General features: G+C 42.0%; 1 protein-coding gene and 1 pseudogene across 4 annotated transcripts in view; both read left to right on the forward strand.

The window, feature by feature from the left end:
• The window catches only part of LOC110520618 (E3 ubiquitin-protein ligase Midline-1), a 59,970-nt gene extending 41,604 nt beyond the window's left edge, over window positions 1-18,366 (forward strand). For all 4 annotated transcript variants that reach the window (XM_036975246.1, XM_036975244.1, XM_036975247.1 and 1 more), the window contains 8 exons: window positions 8,031-8,126; window positions 9,027-9,134; window positions 13,930-14,078; window positions 14,193-14,320; window positions 14,973-15,116; window positions 16,263-16,424; window positions 16,841-17,048; window positions 17,275-18,366. In XM_036975246.1, the coding sequence (XP_036831141.1) occupies window positions 8,031-8,126; window positions 9,027-9,134; window positions 13,930-14,078; window positions 14,193-14,320; window positions 14,973-15,116; window positions 16,263-16,424; window positions 16,841-17,048; window positions 17,275-17,623 (1,344 nt within the window). In that variant the 3' untranslated portion in view covers window positions 17,624-18,366. The remainder of the gene's footprint in view (window positions 1-8,030; window positions 8,127-9,026; window positions 9,135-13,929; window positions 14,079-14,192; window positions 14,321-14,972; window positions 15,117-16,262; window positions 16,425-16,840; window positions 17,049-17,274) is intronic.
• Window positions 18,367-18,661: 295 nt separating this feature from the next.
• LOC110504837 overlaps window positions 18,662-24,261 on the forward strand; it is a 35,281-nt pseudogene continuing 29,681 nt past the window's right edge.

Below are 24,261 nucleotides of genomic sequence, written 5' to 3' on the forward strand. Positions count from 1 at the left end.
ACAAGCAGTTGATTTAAATTCTTTCTTTTGTTGAGCAAAGTGTTCTGGCATTAACAGTCCATTTTGGTATTAGCTTGCTGTTTTCATTCAGGGAAGTAAGCCCATGATGCTATCAATAGACCCATACATGGAACAATTCTTCTGGAGCGTAATCCCAATATTAAGTCCATCCAGGATTATATAACCATTAACGAATAACCCTCTCAGACATCAAACCAATGTCCTTGTATTCTCCTTATGCCTCACTGCATAACCCTTGTGGAAAGACAAAGTCAAATCAAATCAAATCAAATCAAATTTTATTTGTCACATACACATGGTTAGCAGATGTTAATGCGAGTGTAGCGAAATGCTTGTGCTTCTAGTTCTGACAATTCAGTAATAACCAACAAGTAATCTAGCTAACAATTCCAAAACTACTACCTTATAGACACAAGTGTAAGGGGATAAAGAATATGTACATAAAGATATATGAATGAGTGATGGTACAGAGTGGCATAGGCAAGATACAGTAGAAGGTATTGAGTACAGTACATACATATGAGATGAGTATGTAAACAAAGTGGCATAGTTAAAGTGGCTAGTGATACATGTATTACATAAAGACGCAGTAGATGATAGAGAGTACAGTATATACGTATACATATGAGATGAATAATGTAGGGTATGTAAACATTGTATTAGGTAGCATTGTTTAAAGTGGTTAGTGATATATTTGACATCATTTCCCATCAATTCCCATTATTAAAGTGGCTGGAGTTGAGTCAGTGTGTTGGCAGCAGCCACTCAATGTTAGTGGTGGCTGTTTAACAGTCTGATGGCCTTGAGATAGAAGCTGTTTTTCAGTCTCTCGGTCCCAGCTTTGATGCACCTGTACTGACCTCGCCTTCTGGATGATAGCGGGGTGAACAGGCAGTGGCTCGGGTGGTTGTTGTCCTTGATGATCTTTATGGTCTTCCTGTGATATCGGGTGGTGTAGGTGTCCTGGAGGGCAGGTAGTTTGCCCCGGGTGATGCGTTGTGCAGACCTCACTACCCTCTGGAGAGCCTTACGGTTGTGGGCAGAGCAGTTGCCGTACCAGGCGGTGATACAGCCCGACAGGATGCTCTCGATTGTGCATCTGTAGAAGTTTGTGAGTGCTCTTGGTGACAAGCCGAATTTCTTCAGCCTCCTGAGGTTGAAGAGGCGCTGTTGCGCCTTCTTCACAATGCTGTCTGTGTGGGTGGACCGATTCATCCTTGGAGCAAAGATATAACTAGCTGTTAATACTAAATTGTTGTGCAAGACAATCATACAACATAAAATGTACTTGCTATGACTGTGATATGTGGTTTAATACAATGGTGGGTCTAATCCTGAATGCTGATTGGTTAAAACTGAATTCCAACCCGTGTCTATTCCACAAGTTACCACCAGCTAAATTGATCATGTTAAAATGCCTTTTTACTCTGTTCCAAAAGCATCCAGACATTATCTCACATTTATTTTAGACTAACATTTAGTATTTGTAACATTGTTTCACATTTGTAACATTGTTTCAATGTTCAAATTCAAACTAGAGGTCGACCGATTATGATTTTTCAACGCCGATGCCGATACTGATTATTGGAGGACCAAAAAAAAGCCGATAACGATTAATCGGCCGATTTTTTTTAAATTGATTTGTAATAATGACAATTACAACAATACTGAATGAACACTTATTTTAACTTAGTATAATACATCAATAAAATCATTTTAGCCTCAAATAAATAATGGAACATGTTCAATTTGTTTTAAATAATGCAAAAACAAAGTGTTGGAGAAGAAGGTAAAAGTGCAATATGTGCCATGTAAGAAAGCTAACATTTAAATCGTAAAAAAATGTTTTTTTTTATGGAAATCTATTACAGTAAGGTACTTAAATGTTACCCAGAAACTTTTTGAAATGGATATAGAAACGGCATCATTGGGCCTTTAAGATTTGTTTTCTTCAAAAAATAATAACAATTGGGAGCATTAATAACTGGTTGTTTGGATCCTGGATACTGATTGGATGAGCAGTGTTCCAAGCTGCTCTGTGATGTCCATCACAGACACACTTATGCCTGCTAACAGTTCCATCTGAAAAAAATAATGAAAAAAAAAATTAATAATATTAAAAAATATATATAAAATAAAAAATAAAATAAAAAGTTCCATCTGAAAATGATCTCTGCACCTCCAACGGAATATCATGTTCATGTTGCTGTCAGTATCATCTCTTGTATTTATCTCAACTCGCACATTATTTCCCTTTGCTTCCAGCCTAGCTTTAAGGTTGGTACAGTGGGCGTTTAATATAAGCCTAGCTTTAAGTTTGGTACAGTGGGGGTTTAATATAAGCCTAGCTTTAAGTTTGGTACAGTGGGGGTTTAATATAAGCCTAGCTTAGTTTGGTACAGTGGGGGTTTAATATAAGCCTAGCTTAGTTTGGTACAGTGGGGGTTTAATATAAGCCTAGCTTTTAGTTTGGTACAGTGGGGGTTTAACATAAGCCTAGCTTTAAGTTTGGTACAGTGGGGGTTTAAATAAGCCTAGCTTTTCGTTTGGTACAGTGGGGGTTTAATATAAGCCTAGCTTTTAGTTTGGTACAGTGGGGGTTTAATATAAGCCTAGCTTTTAGTTTGGTACAGTGGGGGTTTAATATAAGCCTAGCTTTTAGTTTGGTACAGTGGGGGTTTCATATAAGTGTGACGGTTTTCTTCTGGTGAATGAGAGGACCAAAATGCAGCGTGGTTATTCATAAACATCTTTAATGAAAGATGAAAAATACGAACAAAATACAAAACAAGAAACGTGAAAAACCGAAACAGCCTTATCTAGTGCAACAAACACAGAGACAGGAACAATCACCCACGAAACACTCAAAGAATATGGCTGCCTAAATATGGTTCCCAATCAGAGACAACGATAAACACCTGCCTCTGATTGAGAACCACTCCAGGCAACCATAGACTTTCCTAGACTACTTCACTAACCACAATCCCATAACCTACAAAAACCCCAAGACAAAACACACCACATAAATAACCCATGTTACACCCTGGCCTGACCAAAATAATAAAGAAAACACAAAATACTAAGACCAGGGCGTGACAATAAGCCTAGCTTTAAGTTTGCTAGAGTGGGGGTTTAATATAAGCCTAGCTTTAAGTTTGGTACAGTGAGGGTTTCATATAAGCCTAGCTTTTCGTTTGGTACAGTGGGGGTTTAATATAAGCCTAGCTTAGTTTGGTACAGTGGGGGTTTAATATAAGCTTAGTTTGGTACATTGGGGGTTTAATATAAGCCTAGCTTTGTTTGGTACAGTGGGGGGTTAATATAAGCCTAGCTTAGTTTGGTACAGTGGAGGTTTAATATAAGCCTAGCTTAGTTTGGTACAGAGGGGGTTTAATATAAGCCTAGCATTTAGTTTGGTACAGTAGGGGTTTAATATAAGCCTAGCTTAGTTTGGTACAGTGTGGGTTTAATATAAGCCTAGCATTTAGTTTGGTACAGTGGGGGTTTAATATAAGCCTAGCTTAGTTTGGTACAGTGTGGGTTTAATATAAGCCTAGCATTTAGTTTGGTACAGTGGGGGTTTAATATAAGCCTAGCTTTTAGTTTGGTACAGTGGGGGTTTAATATAAGCCTAGCATTTAGTTTGGTACAGTGGGGGTTTAATATAAGCCTAACTTTTAGTTTGGTACAGTGGGGGTTTAATATAAGCCTAGCTTTTAGTTTGGTACAGTGGGGGTTTAATATAAGCCTAGCTTTTAGTTTGGTACAGTGGGGGTTTAATATAAGGCTAGCATTTAGTTTGGTACAGTGGGGGTTTAATATAAGCCTAGCTTAGTTTGGTACAGTGGGGGTTTAATATACGCCTAGCATTTAGTTTGGTACAGTGGGGGTTTAATATAAGCCTAGCTTAGTTTGGTACAGTGGGGGTTTAATATAAGCCTAGCTTAGTTTGGGTCAGTGGGGGTTTAATATAAGCCTAGCTTTTAGTTTGGTACAGAGGGGGTTTAATGTAAGCCTCACAGTCTGCCTGTCCAACCTTGGAAACAATGTTTCACTCTTGAATGTCGATCTCTGTAGCATACAAATAGTGAACGGTGCCCAGACGAGACCACTTTTCCTGAGCCAGTCGAAATAAAGCATTATCATGGATATATCCAAGTAAATGCCAATTGCAAAAATGCTAAAAAAAAAAACGTGAAAAAATGAAAATGCAGCTAGTATACGGTCATTCCAGGTTCAATGTTTGACGTGGTTTAAGTTAGGCTAGCGAGATAGCTTGCTACAAGAAAGTTATCCAGCCTGCATAGCAACCATTTTGTTTAGAACGGGTGACCAGTCTTTTTGCATAGCAACTGTGCAAAAACAATTAATTACCAAAATAACTAACAACCAGATTTTTTGGGGGGGTGGAAAAATGTAATTGTATGAATTTGACTTATCAAACTAACGTTTTCATGAAAATATGTCATTTCATTGTTATTTAAATATTTTGGTAACAGTTTTATAATGGTGGATCTCAACAACGTTTGACGGTGAATGAGTGGTCCCGGAACATACAGTGAAAGGTTGGGAACCGCTGCTATACACTATAGCCATGGATGTACCATGCAGCAATGCCATAATTAGTCAAGTTTTGAGAGAGTTGGATCTGAGTCACCGTTGGGTGATTAATGCATGAATGGTTTAGTTGCCTGGAGCTCGATAAAATACGTATCGCCAATGTTCACCGCTATACTACGCTTGAAATTGAAAGATCGTTACCGATTGGGCCGGAACATGCAGTCTCCACTAACGTCGGGACATTGCATTTAAATGTATATCGTGCTGTAGCGCAGGTCTTCAGTGTTAAGAATTTAATTTACACACAAAGGCACACCACACACATGGACACATCTCCTAACACACGCACTCTACACACACGTACATTGTAAAATTGCTATATTGCTGCATTATGGATTTTGTGTTATAGAAATGTAGTGGTAGAGTAGTGGTGTAATAATGTATTGTATTGTAGATATATAGTGGTAGAGTAGTGGTGTAATAATGTGTTGTATTGTAGATATGTAGTGGTAGAGTAGTGGTGTAATAATGTGTTGTATTGTAGGTATATAGTGGTAGAGTAGTGGTGTACTAATGTGTTGTATTGTAGATATATAGTGGTAGAGTAGTGGTGTAATAATGTGTTGTATTGTAGATATATAGTGGTAGAGTAGTGGTGTAATAATGTGTTGTATTGTAGGTATATAGTGGTAGAGTAGTGGTGTAATAATGTGTTGTATTGTAGATATATAGTGGTAGAGTAGTGGTGTAATAATGTATTGTAGATATATAGTGGTGTAATAATGTATTGTATTGTAGATATGTAGTGGTAGAGTGGTGGTGTAATAATGTATTGTAGGTATATAGTGGTAGAGTAGTGGTGTAATAATGTGTTGTAGATATATAGTGGTAGAGTAGTGGTGTAATAATGTGTTGTATTGTAGATATATAGTGGTAGAGTAGTGGTGTAATAATGTATTGTAGATATATAGTGGTAGAGTAGTGGTGTAATAATGTGTTGTATTGTAGATATGTAGTGGTAGAGTAGTGGTGTAATAATGTGTTGTATTGTAGATATGTAGTAGTAGAGTAGTGGTGTAATAATGTGTTATAATGTATTGTATTGTAGATATGTAGTGGTGTAATAATGTGTTGTATTGTAGATATATAGTGGTAGAGTAGTGGTGTAATAATGTATTGTAGATATATAGTGGTAGAGTAGTGGTGTAATAATGTATTGTAGATATATAGTGGTAGAGTAGTGGTGGAATAATGTGTTGTATTGTAGATATGTAGTGGTAGAGTAGTGGTGTAATAATGTGTTGTATTGTAGATATATAGTGGTAGAGTAGTGGTGTAATAATGTGTTGTATTGTAGATATATAGTGGTAGAGTAGTGGTGTAATAATGTATTGTAGATATGTAGTGGTAGACTAGTGGTGTAATAATGTGTTGTATTGTAGATATATAGTGGTAGAGTAGTGGTGTAATAATGTATTGTATTGTAGATATGTAGTGGTAGAGTAGTGGTGTAATAATGTGTTGTATTGTAGATATATAGTGGTAGAGTAGTGGTGTAATAATGTATTGTATTGTAGATATGTAGTGGTAGAGTAGTGGTGTAATAATGTGTTGTATTATATATATAGTGGTAGAGTAGTGGTGTAATAATGTGTTGTATTGTAGATATATAGTGGTAGAGTAGTGGTGTAATAATGTATTGTAGATATATAGTGGTAGACTAGTGGTGTAATAATGTGTTGTATTGTAGATATATAGTGGTAGACTAGTGGTGTAATAATGTGTTGTAGATATATAGTGGTAGAGTAGTGGTGTAATAATGTATTGTATTGTAGATATATAGTGGTAGAGTAGTGGTGTAATAATGTATTGTATTGTAGATATATAGTGGTAGAGTAGTGGTGTAATAATGTATTGTATTGTAGATATATAATGGTGTAATAATGTATTGTATTATAGATATATAGTGGTAGAGTAGTGGTGTAATAATGTATTGTAGATATATAGTGGTAGACTAGTGGTGTAATAATGTATTGTATTGTAGATATATAGTGGTAGACTAGTGGTGTAATAATGTGTTGTATTGTAGATATATAGTGGTAGAGTAGTGGTGTAATAATGTATTGTATTGTAGATATATAGTGGTAGACTAGTGGTGTAATAATGTGTTGTATTGTAGATATATAGTGGTAGAGTAGTGGTGTAATAATGTATTGTAGATATATAGTGGTAGACTAGTGGTGTAATAATGTGTTGTATTGTAGATATATATTGGTGTAATAATGTGTTGTATTGTAGATATATAGTGGTAGACTAGTGGTGTAATAATGTGTTGTATTGTAGATATATATTGGTGTAATAATGTGTTGTATTGTAGATATATAGTGGTAGACTAGTGGTGTAATAATGTGTTGTATTGTAGATATATATTGGTGTAATAATGTGTTGTATTGTAGATATATAGTGGTAGACTAGTGGTGTAATAATGTGTTGTATTGTAGATATATAGTGGTGTAATAATGTGTTGTATTGTAGATATGTAGTGGTAGAGTAGTGGTGTAATAATGTATTGTAGATATATAGTGGTAGAGTCGTGGTGTAATAATGTACTGTAGATATATAGTGGTAGAGTCGTGGTGTAATAATGTATTGTATTGTAGATATATAGTGGTGTAATAATGTGTTGTATTATAGATATATAGTGGTAGAGTAGTGGTGTTATAATGTATTGTATTGTAGATATATAGTGGTAGAGTCGTGGTGTAATAATGTATTGTATTGTAGATATATAATGGTAGAGTAGTGGTGTAATAATGTCTCTGTTATGTTTCGTATGTAATTGCCTTAATCTTGTTTTGGACCCCAGGAAGAGTAGATGCTGCCTTGGCAGCCGCTAATGGGGATCTGTAATAAAATACCAAGAAATAATTGAGCCCTAGGATACATCTCTGGCAGACGCTCTGCTTGTCCCTCTCAGCTTTGGCAGCTCAGTGAGCAGGCTGGATGATGGGAGCTCTGGCACTGGGGCTAGCTCAGAGGTGACTGACTGACTGACTGACTGACTGACTGACTGACTGACAGACAGACAGACAGACAGACAGACAGACAGACAGACAGACAGACAGACAGACAGACAGACAGACAGACAGACAGACAGACAGACAGACAGACAGACAGACAGACAGACAGACAGACAGACAGACAGACAGACAGACAGACAGACAGACAGACAGACAGAGAGAGACCAAATGGGACACAACCAGACCCTATGAAGGGACTGTCTGTTAGTGTATCGTCCTTTTCCAGTGCACAGCCATGATTGTGATTATGATTTTTCCTCCCCTTCTTTCCACATTTAGCTAAACGTTTACATTTTGCTAGCGGAATATTTTCAGCTACAGACTCTTTCTGTTGTTCATATTTGTTCTATTCTTTTTTTTCCCCCACAGCAAACCTTGGACTCCAACCTCAGCAATCTGATTAAGAGGAACAACGAGTTGGAAACTCTGATGGGCAAGTTGATCCAGATCTGCCAACATGTGGAGGTAAGTAAGGATGTTTATCTGTTTCCGTATCAGGCTATTTGATACAGCTCTCAGTTTCAGTGGCATTTCTATTGTTTGACAGGTTAAGCTTTTTTTATTTCTTACTTGTATTGTAAATATTAGGTGTCAGATAAGACACATTTTACAGTAGTTGCTGACATACAGTAGATATAAAAATATTTGGTTTACAAAATCTTTGGGGAAATAATAGATAGCCTACTGCCTCAGGTTATATATGAGCCAGGGGGGCTTTGTTACAGTCTATGAGCATTCTCTAATAAATTGTACTCCTGTGGCCTAACTCAGGGTCACCCAGGGTGTTTCTTGGTAGTCTTAAACAAATCTACTTTGAAACAAAAGTCAACATCTCACACACCTGGTTATGGACTTAAGAAAATGAGAGACCTGTACCATGTCAGATATAGGGTTGAAATGTATTACATGTTGAGTTTGCATAGCAATATTACACTTTATATACATCACAGAATACTTCTAAAATAAGAAAAAAACATTTGACATAGAAACACCAGATTTTATGGGAGAAAAAAAGAAGGTTTCATGACATTCTACCCATGAAGCCACCAGAGTGCATTGTGGTAATTTGACTGCAGGAAAGGGCTACAACAATTCCTGTCTGTATAACAACCGGCCGTGACTGGGAGTCCCATAGGGCGGAGCACAATTGACCCAGCGTCGCCCGGGTTAGGCCAGGATAGGACGTCATTGCAAATAAGAATTTGTTCTTAATTAACTGACTTGCCTAGTTAAATAAAGGTTAAATAAATAAAACAAAGTTTTAAATTTAAAAATAAAAATACAAATGTCTGTAAAATGCTATGTTTTATCCTGTCAATGCCAAACATAAAGTATTAGATATCGCTGTCCTGATCTGTTTCCAAGGGGAATGCATCAAGACAAGAGAACAAGCTCCTGGAAGAGTGTGACCTCCTGATGGACGTGGTACAGCAGAGAAGACAGATCATAGCCACCAAGATAAACGAGGGAAAGGTAATACTCCATACTGCCCTCCTCCTCCCCTCCCCTATAGACGTTTGCAACTGTCAACAACAGCTACAAGTCAAAACGTGCAAGTAGACATTGCAGCCCTTATGGCAAAAACACCTCACTACATTACAGTGACAATGTAATCAGTCACAAGGCAATGTTCTGATTCCACCTTGTTGTGACTGATGGCAATGTTCTGATTCCACCTTGTTGTGACTGAGGGCAATGTTCTGATTCCACCTTGTTGTGACTGAGGGCAATGTTCTGATTCCACCTTGTTGTGACTGAGGGCAATGTTCTGATTCCACCTTGTTGTGACTGAGGGCAACGTTCTGATTCCACCTTGTTGTGACTGATGGCAATGTTCTGATTCCACCTTGTTGTGACTGATGGTAACGTTCTGATTCCACCTTGTTGTGACTGATGGCAATGTTCTGATTCCACCTTGTTGTGACTGATGGCAATGTTCTGATTCCACCTTGTTGTGACTGATGGCAACGTTCTGATTCCAACTTGTTGTGACTGATGGCAATGTTCTGATTCCACCTTGTTGTGACTGATGGCAACGTTCTGATTCCACCTTGTTGTGACTGATGGCAATGTTCTGATTCCACCTTGTTGTGATTGATGGCAACGCTCTGATTCCACCTTGTTGGGGGGGGGGGGGGGGGGGCTGCCTTAACCGACATCCACGTCTTGGGTTAACTGTAGAAGGACAGATTTTTACCTTGTCAGCTTGGGGGATTCGATCCAGCAACCTTTTGGTTACTAACCCTCTGTAAAGGTGTTGTTGTTTCACTGACTATGTTATTTTATTTACCCTTTACTTAACCTTTTATTTAACGAGTCAAATCAGTTAAGAACAATTTACAATGGAGTACCTACCCCGTCCCAACCCTAACCCGGACAACGCTGGGCCAGTTGCTCGCCGCCCTATGGGACTCCCAATCACAGTCGGTTGTGATACAGCCTGGAATGGAACCAGGGTCTGTAGTGTCGCCTCTAGCAGTGAGATGCAGTGCCTCAGACCGCTGCGCCACTCGGGAGCCCCAGTGCCACTGCAGTGTACCTCAAGAGGCAAACATAAGTCTGCTTGCTTCTTTAATGGAATGTATGATGAACATAATTTACTCTGGAATGCCTATTTGATGAAAATCAGTGTTGTCAGGTCATCGCTATGTGACTGCTCTAACTAGAGTAGCTTTGTTTTGTGTGTGCTATACAGTATTGTATTCTGTAGTATGCCAGCTCACTGGTAGTAATGGAGGAGACATTGCACAGTAGTTATGCATCTGAAACAAATCCACTCTGCTCCTTGAGTGGTTTCCCTTCCTTTCCCCCCATTAAGTGTCATTAGAGAGTGCTCTGGGGGGGGGATGCCGCTGGCATGCTGTACCATGTTCAGTGTCAGAGCCACATCAGACCTGTTTCCTGTGATCTGGCCCCTCTGAGGAACACTGCTTCCTTCCTCGCCCCGTGCCTCGTTTCAAAGTCAGGAGGCTGCTCTCTGCTCTCTGCTCCCTGCTCTCTGTTCTCCCCTGCTCTCTCCTCTGCTCTCCCCTCTCCCCTCTCTGCTCTCTGCTCTCCCCTCTCTGCTCTCCCCTCTCTGCTCCCTGCTCTCTCCTCTGCTCTCCCCTCTCTGCTCTCCCCTCTCTGCTCCCTGCTCTCTCCTCTGCTCTCCCCTCTCTGCTCTCTCCTCTGCTCTCCCCTCTCTGCTCTCCCCTCTCTGCTCTCTCCTCTGCTCTCCCCTCTCTGCTCCCTGCTCTCTCCTCTGCCCTCTCCTCTCTGCTTCCTGCTCTCTCCTCTCTTCTTCCTGCTCTCTCCTCTCTGCTTCCTGTTCTCTCCTCTCTGCTTCCTGCTCTCTCCTCTCTTCTTCCTGCTCTCTCCTCTCTGCTGCCTGCTCTCTCGTCTCCCCTCTCTCCTCTCTCTCCTCTCCCCTCTCTGCTCCCTGCTCCCTGCTCTCTCCTCTGCTCTCTCCTCTCTGCTTCCTGCTCTCTCCTCTCTGCTGCCTGCTCTCTCCTCTCCCCTCTCTCATCTCCTCTTCTCTCTCCTCTCTACCCCCTGCTCTCTCTTCTCTGCTTCCTGCTCTCTCCTCTCTCCTCTCTGCTCTCTCCTCTCACCTATCCCCTCTCTGCTCTCTGCTTCCTGCTCTCCCCTCTCTCATCTCCTCTCCTCTCTCCTCTCACCTATCCCCTCTCTCCTCTCTGCTCTCTCCTCTCACCTATCCCCTCTCTCCTCTCTCCTCTCTGCATGCTGTACCATGTTCAGTGTCAGAGCCACATCAGACCTGTTTCCTGTGATCTGGCCCCTCTGAGGAACACTGCTTCCTTCCTCGCCCCGTGCCTCGTTTCAAAGTCAGGAGGCTGCTCTCTGCTCTCTGCTCCCTGCTCTCTGTTCTCCCCTCTCTGCTCTCTCCTCTTTACTCTCTCCTCTCTGCTCTCTCCTCTGCTCTCTCCTCTGCTCTCCCTTGCTCTCTCCTCTGCTCTCCCCTCTCTGCTCTCCCCTCTCTGCACTCTCCTCTCTGCTCTCTCCTTCCTGCTCTCTCCTTTCTGCTCTCTCCTCTCTTTTCCCTGATCTCTCCTCTGCTCTCTCCTCTGCTCTCCCCTGCTCTCTCCTCTGCTCTCCCCTCTCCCCTCTCTGCTCTCTGCTCTCCCCTCTCTGCTCTCCCCTCTCTGCTCCCTGCTCTCTCCTCTGCTCTCCCCTCTCTGCTCTCCCCTCTCTGCTCCCTGCTCTCTCCTCTGCTCTCCCCTCTCTGCTCTCTCCTCTGCTCTCCCCTCTCTGCTCCCTGCTCTCTCCTCTGCCCTCTCCTCTCTGCTTCCTGTTCTCTCCTCTCTTCTTCCTGCTCTCTCCTCTCTGCTTCCTGCTCTCTCCTCTCTGCTTCCTGCTCTCTCCTCTCTTCTTCCTGCTCTCTCCTCTCTGCTGCCTGCTCTCTCCTCTCTCTCCTCTCCCCTCTCTGCTCCCTGCTCCCTGCTCTCTCCTCTGCTCTCTCCTCTCTGCTTCCTGTTCTCTCCTCTCTGCTGCCTGCTCTCTCCTCTCCCCTCTCTCATCTCCTCTTCTCTCTCCTCTCTGCCCCCTGCTCTCTCTTCTCTGCTTCCTGCTCTCTCCTCTCTCCTCTCTGCTCTCTCCTCTCACCTATCCCCTCTCTGCTCTCTGCTTCCTGCTCTCCCCTCTCTCATCTCCTCTCCTCTCTCCTCTCACCTATCCCCTCTCTCCTCTCTGCTCTCTCCTCTCACCTATCCCCTCTCTCCTCTCTCCTCTCTGCATGCTGTACCATGTTCAGTGTCAGAGCCACATCAGACCTGTTTCCTGTGATCTGGCCCCTCTGAGGAACACTGCTTCCTTCCTCGCCCCGTGCCTCGTTTCAAAGTCAGGAGGCTGCTCTCTGCTCTCTGCTCCCTGCTCTCTGTTCTCCCCTCTCTGCTCTCTCCTCTTTACTCTCTCCTCTCTGCTCTCTCCTCTGCTCTCTCCTCTGCTCTCCCTTGCTCTCTCCTCTGCTCTCCCCTCTCTGCTCTCCCCTCTCTGCACTCTCCTCTCTGCTCTCTCCTTCCTGCTCTCTCCTTTCTGCTCTCTCCTCTCTTTTCCCTGATCTCTCCTCTGCTCTCTCCTCTGCTCTCCCCTGCTCTCTCCTCTGCTCTCCCCTCTCCCCTCTCTGCTCTCTGCTCTCCCCTCTCTGCTCTCCCCTCTCTGCTCCCTGCTCTCTCCTCTGCTCTCCCCTCTCTGCTCTCCCCTCTCTGCTCCCTGCTCTCTCCTCTGCTCTCCCCTCTCTGCTCTCTCCTCTGCTCTCCCCTCTCTGCTCCCTGCTCTCTCCTCTGCCCTCTCCTCTCTGCTTCCTGTTCTCTCCTCTCTTCTTCCTGCTCTCTCCTCTCTGCTTCCTGCTCTCTCCTCTCTGCTTCCTGCTCTCTCCTCTCTTCTTCCTGCTCTCTCCTCTCTGCTGCCTGCTCTCTCCTCTCTCTCCTCTCCCCTCTCTGCTCCCTGCTCCCTGCTCTCTCCTCTGCTCTCTCCTCTCTGCTTCCTGTTCTCTCCTCTCTGCTGCCTGCTCTCTCCTCTCCCCTCTCTCATCTCCTCTTCTCTCTCCTCTCTGCCCCCTGCTCTCTCTTCTCTGCTTCCTGCTCTCTCCTCTCTCCTCTCTGCTCTCTCCTCTCACCTATCCCCTCTCTGCTCTCTGCTTCCTGCTCTCCCCTCTCTCATCTCCTCTCCTCTCTCCTCTCACCTATCCCCTCTCTCCTCTCCCCTCTCTCATCTCCTCTTCTCTCTCCTCTCTGCCCCCTGCTCTCTCTTCTCTGCTTCCTGCTCTCTCCTCTATACTCTCTGCTCTCTCCTCTCACCTATCCCCTCTCTGCGCTCTGCTTCCTGCTCTCCCCTCTCTCATCTCCTCTCCTCTCTCCTCTCACCTATCCCCTCTCTCCTCTCTCCTCTCACTTATCCCCTCTCTCCTCTCTGCTCCCTGACAATGGACAGAGGGGGTAAGCAGGCATGTTCTGTTACCATGGTGATGTTTTGGATAATGTAGATACTCCTCATTCCATCTTCAAAGTTGATCACTTGGCTGCTTGGCTAATCATGATGGTCGAAGCAAATTTTATTAGATAAAAACACGCAAAGCATGTTTTTTGAATTCGAGAAAAATGGTGACATGATTATGTACAATTGAATGACCTCTCGATTGTGACCTTTTGAATAAAGAACTGTCAACTCAATTGAACATGCTGTAGTACAGACGTTTCTGAAGCCGCAGTAGCTGCAGTCTATTGGTCTGTCCCTGCACCGGGGTATTGAATAATCCATGGTTTCCTCTCAGGCTATCCGTCTGAGAAAACTAGCCCAGCAGATCGCCACCTGCAAGCAGATCATCGAGAGATCGTCATCCCTCATCACTCAGGCAGATCACACCCTGAGGGAGGGAGACCACGCCCGCTTCCTGCAGACAGCCAAAAGCATCTGCGAGAGGTGAGCTATCAAGTGGTTGTTGTGATAATGCTTCAAACAGTCTCAACTGACAAAGTCCCAGGTTGTAACGAGAGAAATGTCATGTGTGTCACGATATATATCGTTGTGTTTTAGAGTGTCCATGGCGACAGCATCCTCTCAGATCCTGATACCAGAGATCAACCTGAATGACACCTTTGATACGTTTGCGTTGGACTTTACAAGGGAAAAGAAAATGCTGGAAGGCTTGGATTACCTCACAGGTGAACGCAATTCCGCCTGTTATCTATCTCTTCCCATCTTTTCAGTCAGAAATATATTGAGAACATATCTATAACTCAGGTCTATCTGAAATGAGACATTCTGGCACAGTGCGATTTCTCTGTTTATCTATTTTCTCCAGCAGTCAAATATAAAAACATCAACACTGTAGCTTCTCAAATTGTTTTTGTCACATGCTTGGTAAACTACAGGTGTAAACTAACAGTTCGGGGTTCGTTTACAGTTGAATTCATTGGATTTAAATTGTTCTGGCTTTTGGGTAATTCTCCACAGGATGTCTTCTGTACTACATGTAACTCTACGTCCAATAACTTAACCAAATGAATCACACGGCACAATTTTTATTTATATATAAAAAAAAATCACCTTTATTTAACCAGGTAGGCCAGTTGAAAACAAGTTCTCATTTACAACTTCGAACTGGCCAATGAAGTCACAGCCCCTTGCAAGAGTGGACTAGAATTTATCTACCAACCCAAATATCCAACCCCTTTTGGTCCAAAAAGAATAGTGTTTTTTTTTGTAAATCCAATGTACTGTAGTGAGTAGTGTCTACTGTTCATCATTGTTGTCCTAAATAAATGACAAGCACCAGAGACGTGAAGAAAAACAACTAAATGTTTCTATTTTCAGCACCAAATCCCCCAATAATCCGGGAGGAATTATGTACGGCATCGTATGACACCATCACTGCTCACTGGACATCAGATGACGAGTTCTGCGTGGTCTCCTATGAGCTGCAGTATGCCATCTTCACTGGACAAGCCAATGTCGTCAGTACGTACGCATGTCCTAGATCTCCTCAGTACAGTTCGCTGTGTGACTGTACAGCGTGCCTGTTGTGGTATAAACTGTTCAATCGTGAAAGGTCTGAGTGTCTGAGTGGCTATCTGACTATCTGAGTGGCCATCTGACTATCTGAGTGGCTATCTGACTATCTGAGTGGCTATCTGACTATCTGAGTGGCTATCTGACTGTCTGAGTGGCTATCTGACTATCTGAGTGGCCATATGACTATCTGAGTGGCCATCTGACTATCTGAGTGGCCATCTGACTATCTGAGTGGCCATCTGACTATCTGAGTGGCCATCTGACTATCTGAGTGGCCATCTGACTATCTGAGTGGCTATCTGACTATCTGAGTGGCTATTTGACTATCTGAGTGACCATCTGACTATCTGAGTGACCATATGACTATCTGAGTGGCTATCTGACTATCTGAGTGGCTATCGGACTATCTGAGTGGCTATCTGACTATCTGAGTGGCTATCTTACTATCTGAGTGGCCATCTGACTATCTGAGTGGCCATCTGACTATCTGAGTGGCTATCTGACTATCTGAGTGGCTATCTGACTATCTGAGTGGCTATCTGACTATCTGAGTGGCTCCTGCTGTGAATAGCTTTGGGCCGATCAAATAAAGCATTTTTTAATTTCAGAAGGGCGGCAACAACCATGCTTTCCTTTCATTGGATAATAAGACGATAATAAGATATCAGCGATCTCTGCTGTGTATCTCTGCTAGAGACTGATCCAGGCCAGAGTATATAGGCTGAGTCAGACTGGATTCCAATCCAGATGGAGATTTGTGTTTCCCTGCGGCTCATGTAAGTGGCAGACTGTTGGAACAGATCACCCTAGCAAGGGTTGCAAGAAATTGTCCCTCTTCTGCCCCAGGGCCTGTTCATACTACAGTGAGCGGACAATGTTATTGTGTACGACGGGTCACGCAGAGAAATAACAGCCGTGAGAGGTTATGACAATACAGATGCTAGAATTACCACAATCTTGATTTGATGACAACAAAGTAATAATTGAAGGTGTTGTTATGTCAACGAATGTCTGTTACATTTGTGTGTTGTGTTACAATCCAGTGGTTGTAGCTCCTGTTATTTAACTGACTCGACTTTGTCTGTGCTCTAGGTTTGTGTAACTCGGCTGACAGTTGGATGATTGTGCCCAACATCAAGCAGAACCACTACACCGTGCATGGACTCCAGTGTGGCACCAAGTACATCTTCATGGTCAAAGCTATCAACCAGGCAGGGAGTCGCAGCAGTGTGCCTGGGAAGCTCAAGACCAACAGTATGAGTTTCCAATAGCTGTACCGTGCTGACGTCATTAAACCTTCTTAGGAGATATTGACATATGGAGATATTTACGAGCGTATTTACTATTGTTTACTGTTAAATTATAAACTGGGTGGTTCGAGCCCTGAATGCTGATTGACTGACAGCCGTGGTATATCAGATCGTATACCACGGGTATGACAAAACATGTATTTTTACTGCTCTAATTACGTTGGTAACCAGTTTATAATAGCAATATGGCACCTCGGGGGTTTGTGGTATATGGCCAATATACCACGGCTAAGGGCTGTGTCCAGGCACTCCGCGTTGCGTCGTGCTTAAGAACAGCCCTTAGCCGTGGTATATTGGCCATATATCACACACCCCCCCCCCCAGGCCTTATTTCTTAATTAATCTATGGTCCATTTACAGGTCAGCCGTTCAAGTTGGACCCAAAGTCTGCTCACAAGAAGCTGAAGGTCTCCCACGACAACCTGACGGTGGAGCGAGACGAGACGTCGTCCAAGAAGAGCCACAATCAGGACCGCTTCACCAGCCAGGGCAGCTACGGCGTCACTGGGAATGTGTACATCGACAGCGGGCGCCACTACTGGGAGGCCTTGATAGGAGGGAGCACATGGTAAGAATATGGACCAGTCGTGCCTCAGATACCTCAGACCAGAACATATGGAGAGACAAAGGTGTGTGAGATTCACATTGGGAAATCCAATCACAGTCTCTGTTAGACTAGAATCTTGAAATCTAAAAATCTCTAGGACGCTAGGAGTCCTGTCATTTCCCACAGGTGCTATTGGACCTCAACTAGAGAATGAGCCATTAACATGCTATTTTTCTATCTTCATCAGGTTTGCTGTGGGCGTTGCTTACAAGTCAGCACCGAAACACGAGTGGATCGGCAAGAACTCGGCCTCGTGGGTATTATCTCGATGCAACAACTCCTGGGTAGTACGTCACAACAGCAAGGAGATGCCCATCGAGCCGTCCCCCCACCTGCGCCGCGTGGGGGTGTTGTTGGACTACGACGCCGGTTCCCTGGCCTTCTACGATGGCGCCGGCTCACAGCACCTGTACACGTTCGACATCACCTTCGCTCAGCCAGTGTGTCCCGTGTTCAACGTGTGGAACAAGTGTCTGACTGTTCTCACGGGGCTGCCCATCCCAGACCACCTCGAGGGGACAGACTGCCAGGATTAACAGGCCAGCTAATGCAACACAAAGGGAGCAGAACAGACCCACTTCAGCCTCACCTGGCTGCCTTTGTGTCACACCATCCATGCTGTATAAAGCAGAACAAAGCCATGGTGCCAGATCAGTCTCCAATCATTCTCTTATAGAAGCAAATACATTGTTTTTTAAAAATTATTTATGGAAACCATTTATTGGGTTAAAAAAAATATTGCAGATTTTATTTCTTGCTTTAACACATTAATATTCACTGCTATATTTATGCTTGTTGGTTTTGGGATGTGCTTAGCAGGCAGTGGTTAGAGCGTTGGGCCAGTAACCAAAAGGTTGCTAGTTCGAATCCCTGAGCTGACAAGGTAATACGTCTTTCTGTTGTTCTGCCCCTGAACAAGGCAGATAATCCTCTGTTCCCCGGGCAGGCCGTCATTGCCTAGTTAAATAAAACAAAATGAAAAGCCCTGAAATGAGTTTATTTCATACAGTACACATACAGTAGATTGTTGACCTTTTGTCCATGTATCAGTCGTTAGCAGCATGTTGCTAAATGTTTTACATGTAACCTGTTTATTTTGACATGTCATCATGACATCATCATGACATCATCATTACATCATCATGACATCCGTTCCTCTGATTACAGAGCAGTTATAACAGGAATATTCATCTACAATCTTCTGTTTCATACAAGATCCTCTCCATGATTTTTCTTATGTATTAGGATGATGTTTGTGAAAATAAACATGTTAAGAGTTCATTTTAATAGTTAATCTGCCTCTTTTACAATTCTAAAATCACAGCACTTCTAATGCACTGACAACTGGACTATTAATTGACAAAATCACAAAGACACAATTCTTCATCTCTTTGTCAAAAAAAAGGCACTGCGATGTGAAAAACGTTGATTCATGTTGAAAACTTCTAAAGAAAAGCCATTTGAAGTGACATTTCAATACAGAAATAATGTCTTAATTGTAATTAGAAACAACATGTGCAATCTCTGTAAATACCTTACTGTTTTCTTCTCACCTATTGGCTCGGTATGCTCACATGCCGGTACCTTTGGTATTTGAGCAATTTGACTTTTTCCAATGCATCATTATTGTCACACATAGGAATGTGTTAAAAAATGTAATAAAATTACATAAATAAAGTGTGAATTGTAATGATAATGCTTTTTATTTGTCTGTTACCTAATCTTAACTAATTTTCATTTAATTCAGACACACACTCTGTAGGCAAAACAAAAGAAAACCACTTGATATTTTGTGGCTTAGATTCATTTCACCGATTTATAAGGTGTCGTGAAGTGCTAGGTGGCTGTGTATCACTATTAATCTACAGACCACTTCAGCACCGTACAACAACAATGAAGCTGTGATGAGATTCCTTCTGACATCTCTCTTTATCCTCCAGTAAGACCCCACTGGACCCCGATCCTTTCAACTAGTAATAGACAACAACAAAAAATTATCTGAACTCACTGTGACCTCACCAGCAGACACCCTCGTGACATGGATCATGACAGAGCCCGAGTGCACGAACACAGTCCAGCTAGAATGATGTTGATTGGAGACGTCTGTAAATAATTTATTTACAAAAATATATATATTTAAAGACTGTGAAAAGGTTTTGCTGGTCAATTTGATCAAATGTGCATTTGTGGTATTTACACAGTGGTATTAACATACACTTATCTGTTTAAATAACATTATACAAGCTGAAAAACGAGGTATTTACACAGTGGTGTTAACATACACTTATCTGTTTAAATAACATTATACAAGCTGAAAAACGAGGTATTTACACAGTGGTATTAACATACACTTATCTGTTTAAATAACATTATACAAGCTGAAAAACGAGGTATTTACACAGTGGTATTAACATACACTTATCTGTTTAAATAACATTATACAAGCTGAAAAACGAGGTATTTACACAGTGGTATTAACATACACTTATCTGTTTAAATAACATTATACAAGCTGAAAAACGAGGTATTCACACAGTGGTATTAACATACACTTATCTGTTTAAATAAAAGTACACAGGGTGAAATAGCAGGTGCAGTAGTTAGGCATACCTAGTTTTCAGAATAAGATGTTTCTATGTTGGACTGTAGCTGTGTATTCCAAACTAATGCATAAAGACAGCTAAGGCAGGATGGAATATATTAAATCTGGCCTTTAATCTTGGACAAAGTATTGGCTTGTGGCTTCACCGAGGTTGGCGGTTGTTTCGGTGATACGGTACCGGAGACAATCCCAATAGAGAGGAATAGAAAGAGATTCTAACCATGCCGACTGATTAAGAAGTTATCTAAGTCACTGAAAACACGGTTCAAGAAATCCTATTTATTTTATTGCATGAACATTTAGTCATTTCAGAGCATTGAGAGAACAGTGGATTTGCACGCAATCTGACACAGAACGGGGTTATCAGCAGTCGGATCACCCTGAGGCCATTATGAAGCAACGATGGTGTTCAAATAGTCATACAGTAAGATGCTTTTCAAAAGAAGGAAACAAATAAATTGCTATACAGTGTACTTGCTATATGGTGTACTTGCTATACGGTGTAATCAATACGGTGTACTTGCTATATGGTGTACTTGCTATACGGTGTACTTGCTATACGGTGTACTTGCTATACGGTGTACTTGCTAAACGGTGTACTTGCTATACGGTGTACTTGCTATACGTGTACTTGCTATACGGTGTACTTGCTATACGGTGTACTTGCTATACGGTGTACTTGCTATACGGTGTACTTGCTATACGGTGTGCTTGCTATATGGTGTACTTGCTATACGGTGTACTTGCTATACGGTGTACTTGCTATATGGTGTACTTGCTATACGGTGTACTTGCTATACGGTGTACTTGCTAAACGGTGTACTTGCTATACGGTGTACTTGCTATACGTGTACTTGCTATACGGTGTACTTGCTATACGGTGTACTTGCTATACGGTGTACTTGCTATACGGTGTACTTGCTATACGGTGTACTTGCTATACGGTGTGCTTGCTATATGGTGTACTTGCTATACGGTGTACTTGCTATACGGTGTACTTGCTATATGGTGTACTTGCTATACGGTGTACTTGCTATACGGTGTACTTGCTATATGGTGTACTTGCTATATGGTGTACTTGCTATACGGTGTACTTGCTATACGGTGTGCTTGCTATACGGTGTGCTTGCTATACGGTGTACTTGCTATACGGTGTACTTGCTATACGGTGTACTTGCTATACGGTGTACTTGCTATATGGTGTACTTGCTATACGGTGTACTTGCTATACGGTGTACTTGCTATACGGTGCACTTGCTATATGGTGTACTTGCTACACGGTGTACTTGCTATACGGTGTACTTGCTATACGGTGTACTTGCTATATGGTGTACTTGCTATACAGTGTACTTGCTATACGGTGTACTTGCTATACGGTGTACTTGCTAAACGGTGTACTTGCTATACGGTGTACTTGCTATACGGTGTACTTGCTATACGGTGTACTTGCTATACGGTGTACTTGCTATACAGTGTACTTGCTATACGGTGTACTTGCTAAACGGTGTACTTGCTATACGGTGTACTTGCTATACGGTGTACTTGCTATACGGTGTACTTGCTATACAGTGTACTTGCTATACAGTGTACTTGCTATATTGTGTACTTGCTATACAGTGTACTTGCTATACAGTGTACTTGCTATACGGTGTACTTGCTATATAGTGTACTTGTTATACAGTGTACTTGCTATACAGTGTACTTGCTATACGGTGTAATCAATACGGTGTACTGTTTGATGAACATTCTAAAGCTGTAGTCTCAAACACTATATTTTTTTAACAAACTGTATTAATGAATAACACACATTGGAAAGACTTATTAAGCAACAATATCAGGTGATTTTTTAATATCAAATTATTATTTGAAACTTATATTCAGATGTGGATTATATGTATTGGATATACTGTACAGTACATTCACCATTTTTCCAAGGAATAGCAAAGAAACATGGAACGTATCAACGTTGGGCAAGAAAATGATATTTTAACTGAAGGTAAATTGGTTGTTTTTCTACCACAACAAAGAAAGAACATTCTGTTAGAAGAACATTAACTATGTAATCACATTTTCTCCTTTATTCCTCCACTCTTTTATATATATATATATATTTATTCTTTATTAAACTAGGCAAGTCAGTTAAGAACAAATTCTTATTTACAATGACCTAACCCGGATGACACTGGGCCAATTGTACGCCGTCCTATGGGACTCCCAATCACGGCCGGTTGTGATACAACCTGGAATGGAACCAAAGTCTGTAGTGACGCCTCTAGCACTGACACGCAGTGGCTTAGACCGCTGCGCCACTCAGGAGCCCCTTATGAAGATAAACATTTCACATAAATGAAAGCAGATTGTTTGGTTGAAAACAGCGCAAAAAAAACAACAGAGAAGGAAACACAGACGAAACTCGTGATATATATGTATGCCTAATATTTTTGTCATTACTAGATGCAGATCTCTGACGTTTCTTGGGACTTATCGATCCACGTCTAGACAGACTGCATGCTGGGGGGCAGAAACTGTCTCATACCCCTTCATAATAAAGTGGTTGAATAGACGCAATACATGACCGTCTATGAGTCTGTCAGTCTGGTTCAAGGGTTCTTGCTTTCACAAACATTCCACATACAGTATTTTTGGGATTGCTCCTTGTATAAGTTTCTCTTTTAAAAATACATTCAGAACATCGTATGTTGATTTACAAACCAGTACAGTTTGATATGGTTTTGTCTGATATTATTGTAATTCTGAGAGTCATACAGAAGTGTTCCGTATGCCTAGTTATATCCTTAGATTGTGGAAAAATCACTTATTGGATGTCAAATCTGATCCAGGGCTCCACCTGGTGGTAAATGTCACCATCTCTGTATGGTAGCAGGTAAAACACACACATTACAATCTACCTACACATTACACATACTAACAGAGTCTGTTACCTAGCCAAGAATTTTCAACTCAACTCCACCCAGGTAGCAGATACCAAAAGGACATTCTTATTAATCTAATTCTAGGAGCGATGGGCAACAGCAGTGAGTGCTTCTATGCTGTCATGCAAATTGATGCTTTGGGTTACGTCATTCCTCTGTTTAGTGACACAATGTCAAAGAGTGTCCTAAATGGGGGCGTGTGCTTTTTTGGGGTGTGTGCGTCTTTTTGTCAATAACAGCTGGTGCGCGATGTCTAATATTAAAGAAGTCTTCGAGATATTGCTCGCCTGAGGTAGAGTACTAAGATATGATAAGCTGTAGACCACACTATCTACCAAGAGAGTTCTCATTTATATTATTCGTAGCCGTCTATTTACCACCACAGACCGATGCTGGCACTAAGACTGCACTCAACCAAATCTATAAGGCCAAAAGCAAACAAGAAAATGCTCACCCAGAAGTGGCGCTCCTAGTGGCCAGTGATTTCAATGCAGGGCAAACTTAAATCAGTTTTACAAAAATTTTACCTGAATGTGCAACCAGAGGAAAAAAATCTCTAGACCACCTTTACTCCACACAAAGAGATGCATGCCAAGCTCTCCCTCACCCTCCATTTGGAAAATCTGACTGTAATTCTATCCTAGGATTTGGCACGGGTCCCCAGATCCTCAAAAAGTTCTAAAGCTGCACCATCGAGAGCATCCTGACTGGTTGCATCACCGCCTGGTATGGCAACTGCTCGGCATCTGACCGTAAGGCTTTACAGAGGGTAATGCGTACGGCCCAGTACATCACTGGGGCCAAGATTCCTGCAATCCAGGATCTATATAATAGGCGGTGTCAGAGGAAAGCCCATAAAATTGTCAGAGACTCCAGTCACCCAAGTGTTATTAACTTGTTTATTGTTTACTCCATGTGTAACTCTGTGTTGTTTGTGTCACACTGCTTTGCTTTATCTTGGCCAGGTCGCAGTTGTACATGAGAACTTGTTCTCAACTGGCTTACCTGGTTAAATAAAGGTGTTCTCAACTAGCCTACCTGGTTAAATAAAGGTGAACTAAAATATAAAAAGCGGTACCAGAGCACCAAGTCTGGGACCAAAAGCCTCTGTCCTCCCTTCTACTCCCAAGCTATAAGACCGCTGAACCCCCCCCCCCCCGCAAACTGACTCATTACCGGTACCCCCTGTATATAGCCTTGTTTATTGTTATGTTATTTTGTTACTTTTTATTATTTTTTACTTTAGTTTATTTGGTAAATATTTTCTTAACGCATGTGACAAATTAAGTTTGATTTGATGTTACAGACTTGCAACTGCATTGGAACAACACTGTTCAGTAAATTCCACCTGAGCATAAACCTTCATTTAACATCTTAATTTCCGTGTGCAACGTTTGAAGCCTTTCAACGTTTCAACCAATGAAGTCTACATGTGTTCTGAAAATAGTCATACTATTGGAAGCTGTAGTCACAGTCCTCCCCCTTTTTGGAACTCCGCCCTTTTTCCCGGACCCGGACCCCGTCTGCTGCTGTCGGGTTTCCACTAGATATTACAGCCACAAAGTACAAATTGGCATACCTGTACCGTAAAAATGTATGAAAACAAAACATGTATTGTTGGTCTTCATTAAAGGTTAAG

This window comes from Oncorhynchus mykiss, chromosome 3, assembly GCF_013265735.2.
Source record: "Oncorhynchus mykiss isolate Arlee chromosome 3, USDA_OmykA_1.1, whole genome shotgun sequence".
Lineage (NCBI taxonomy): Eukaryota > Metazoa > Chordata > Actinopteri > Salmoniformes > Salmonidae > Oncorhynchus > Oncorhynchus mykiss.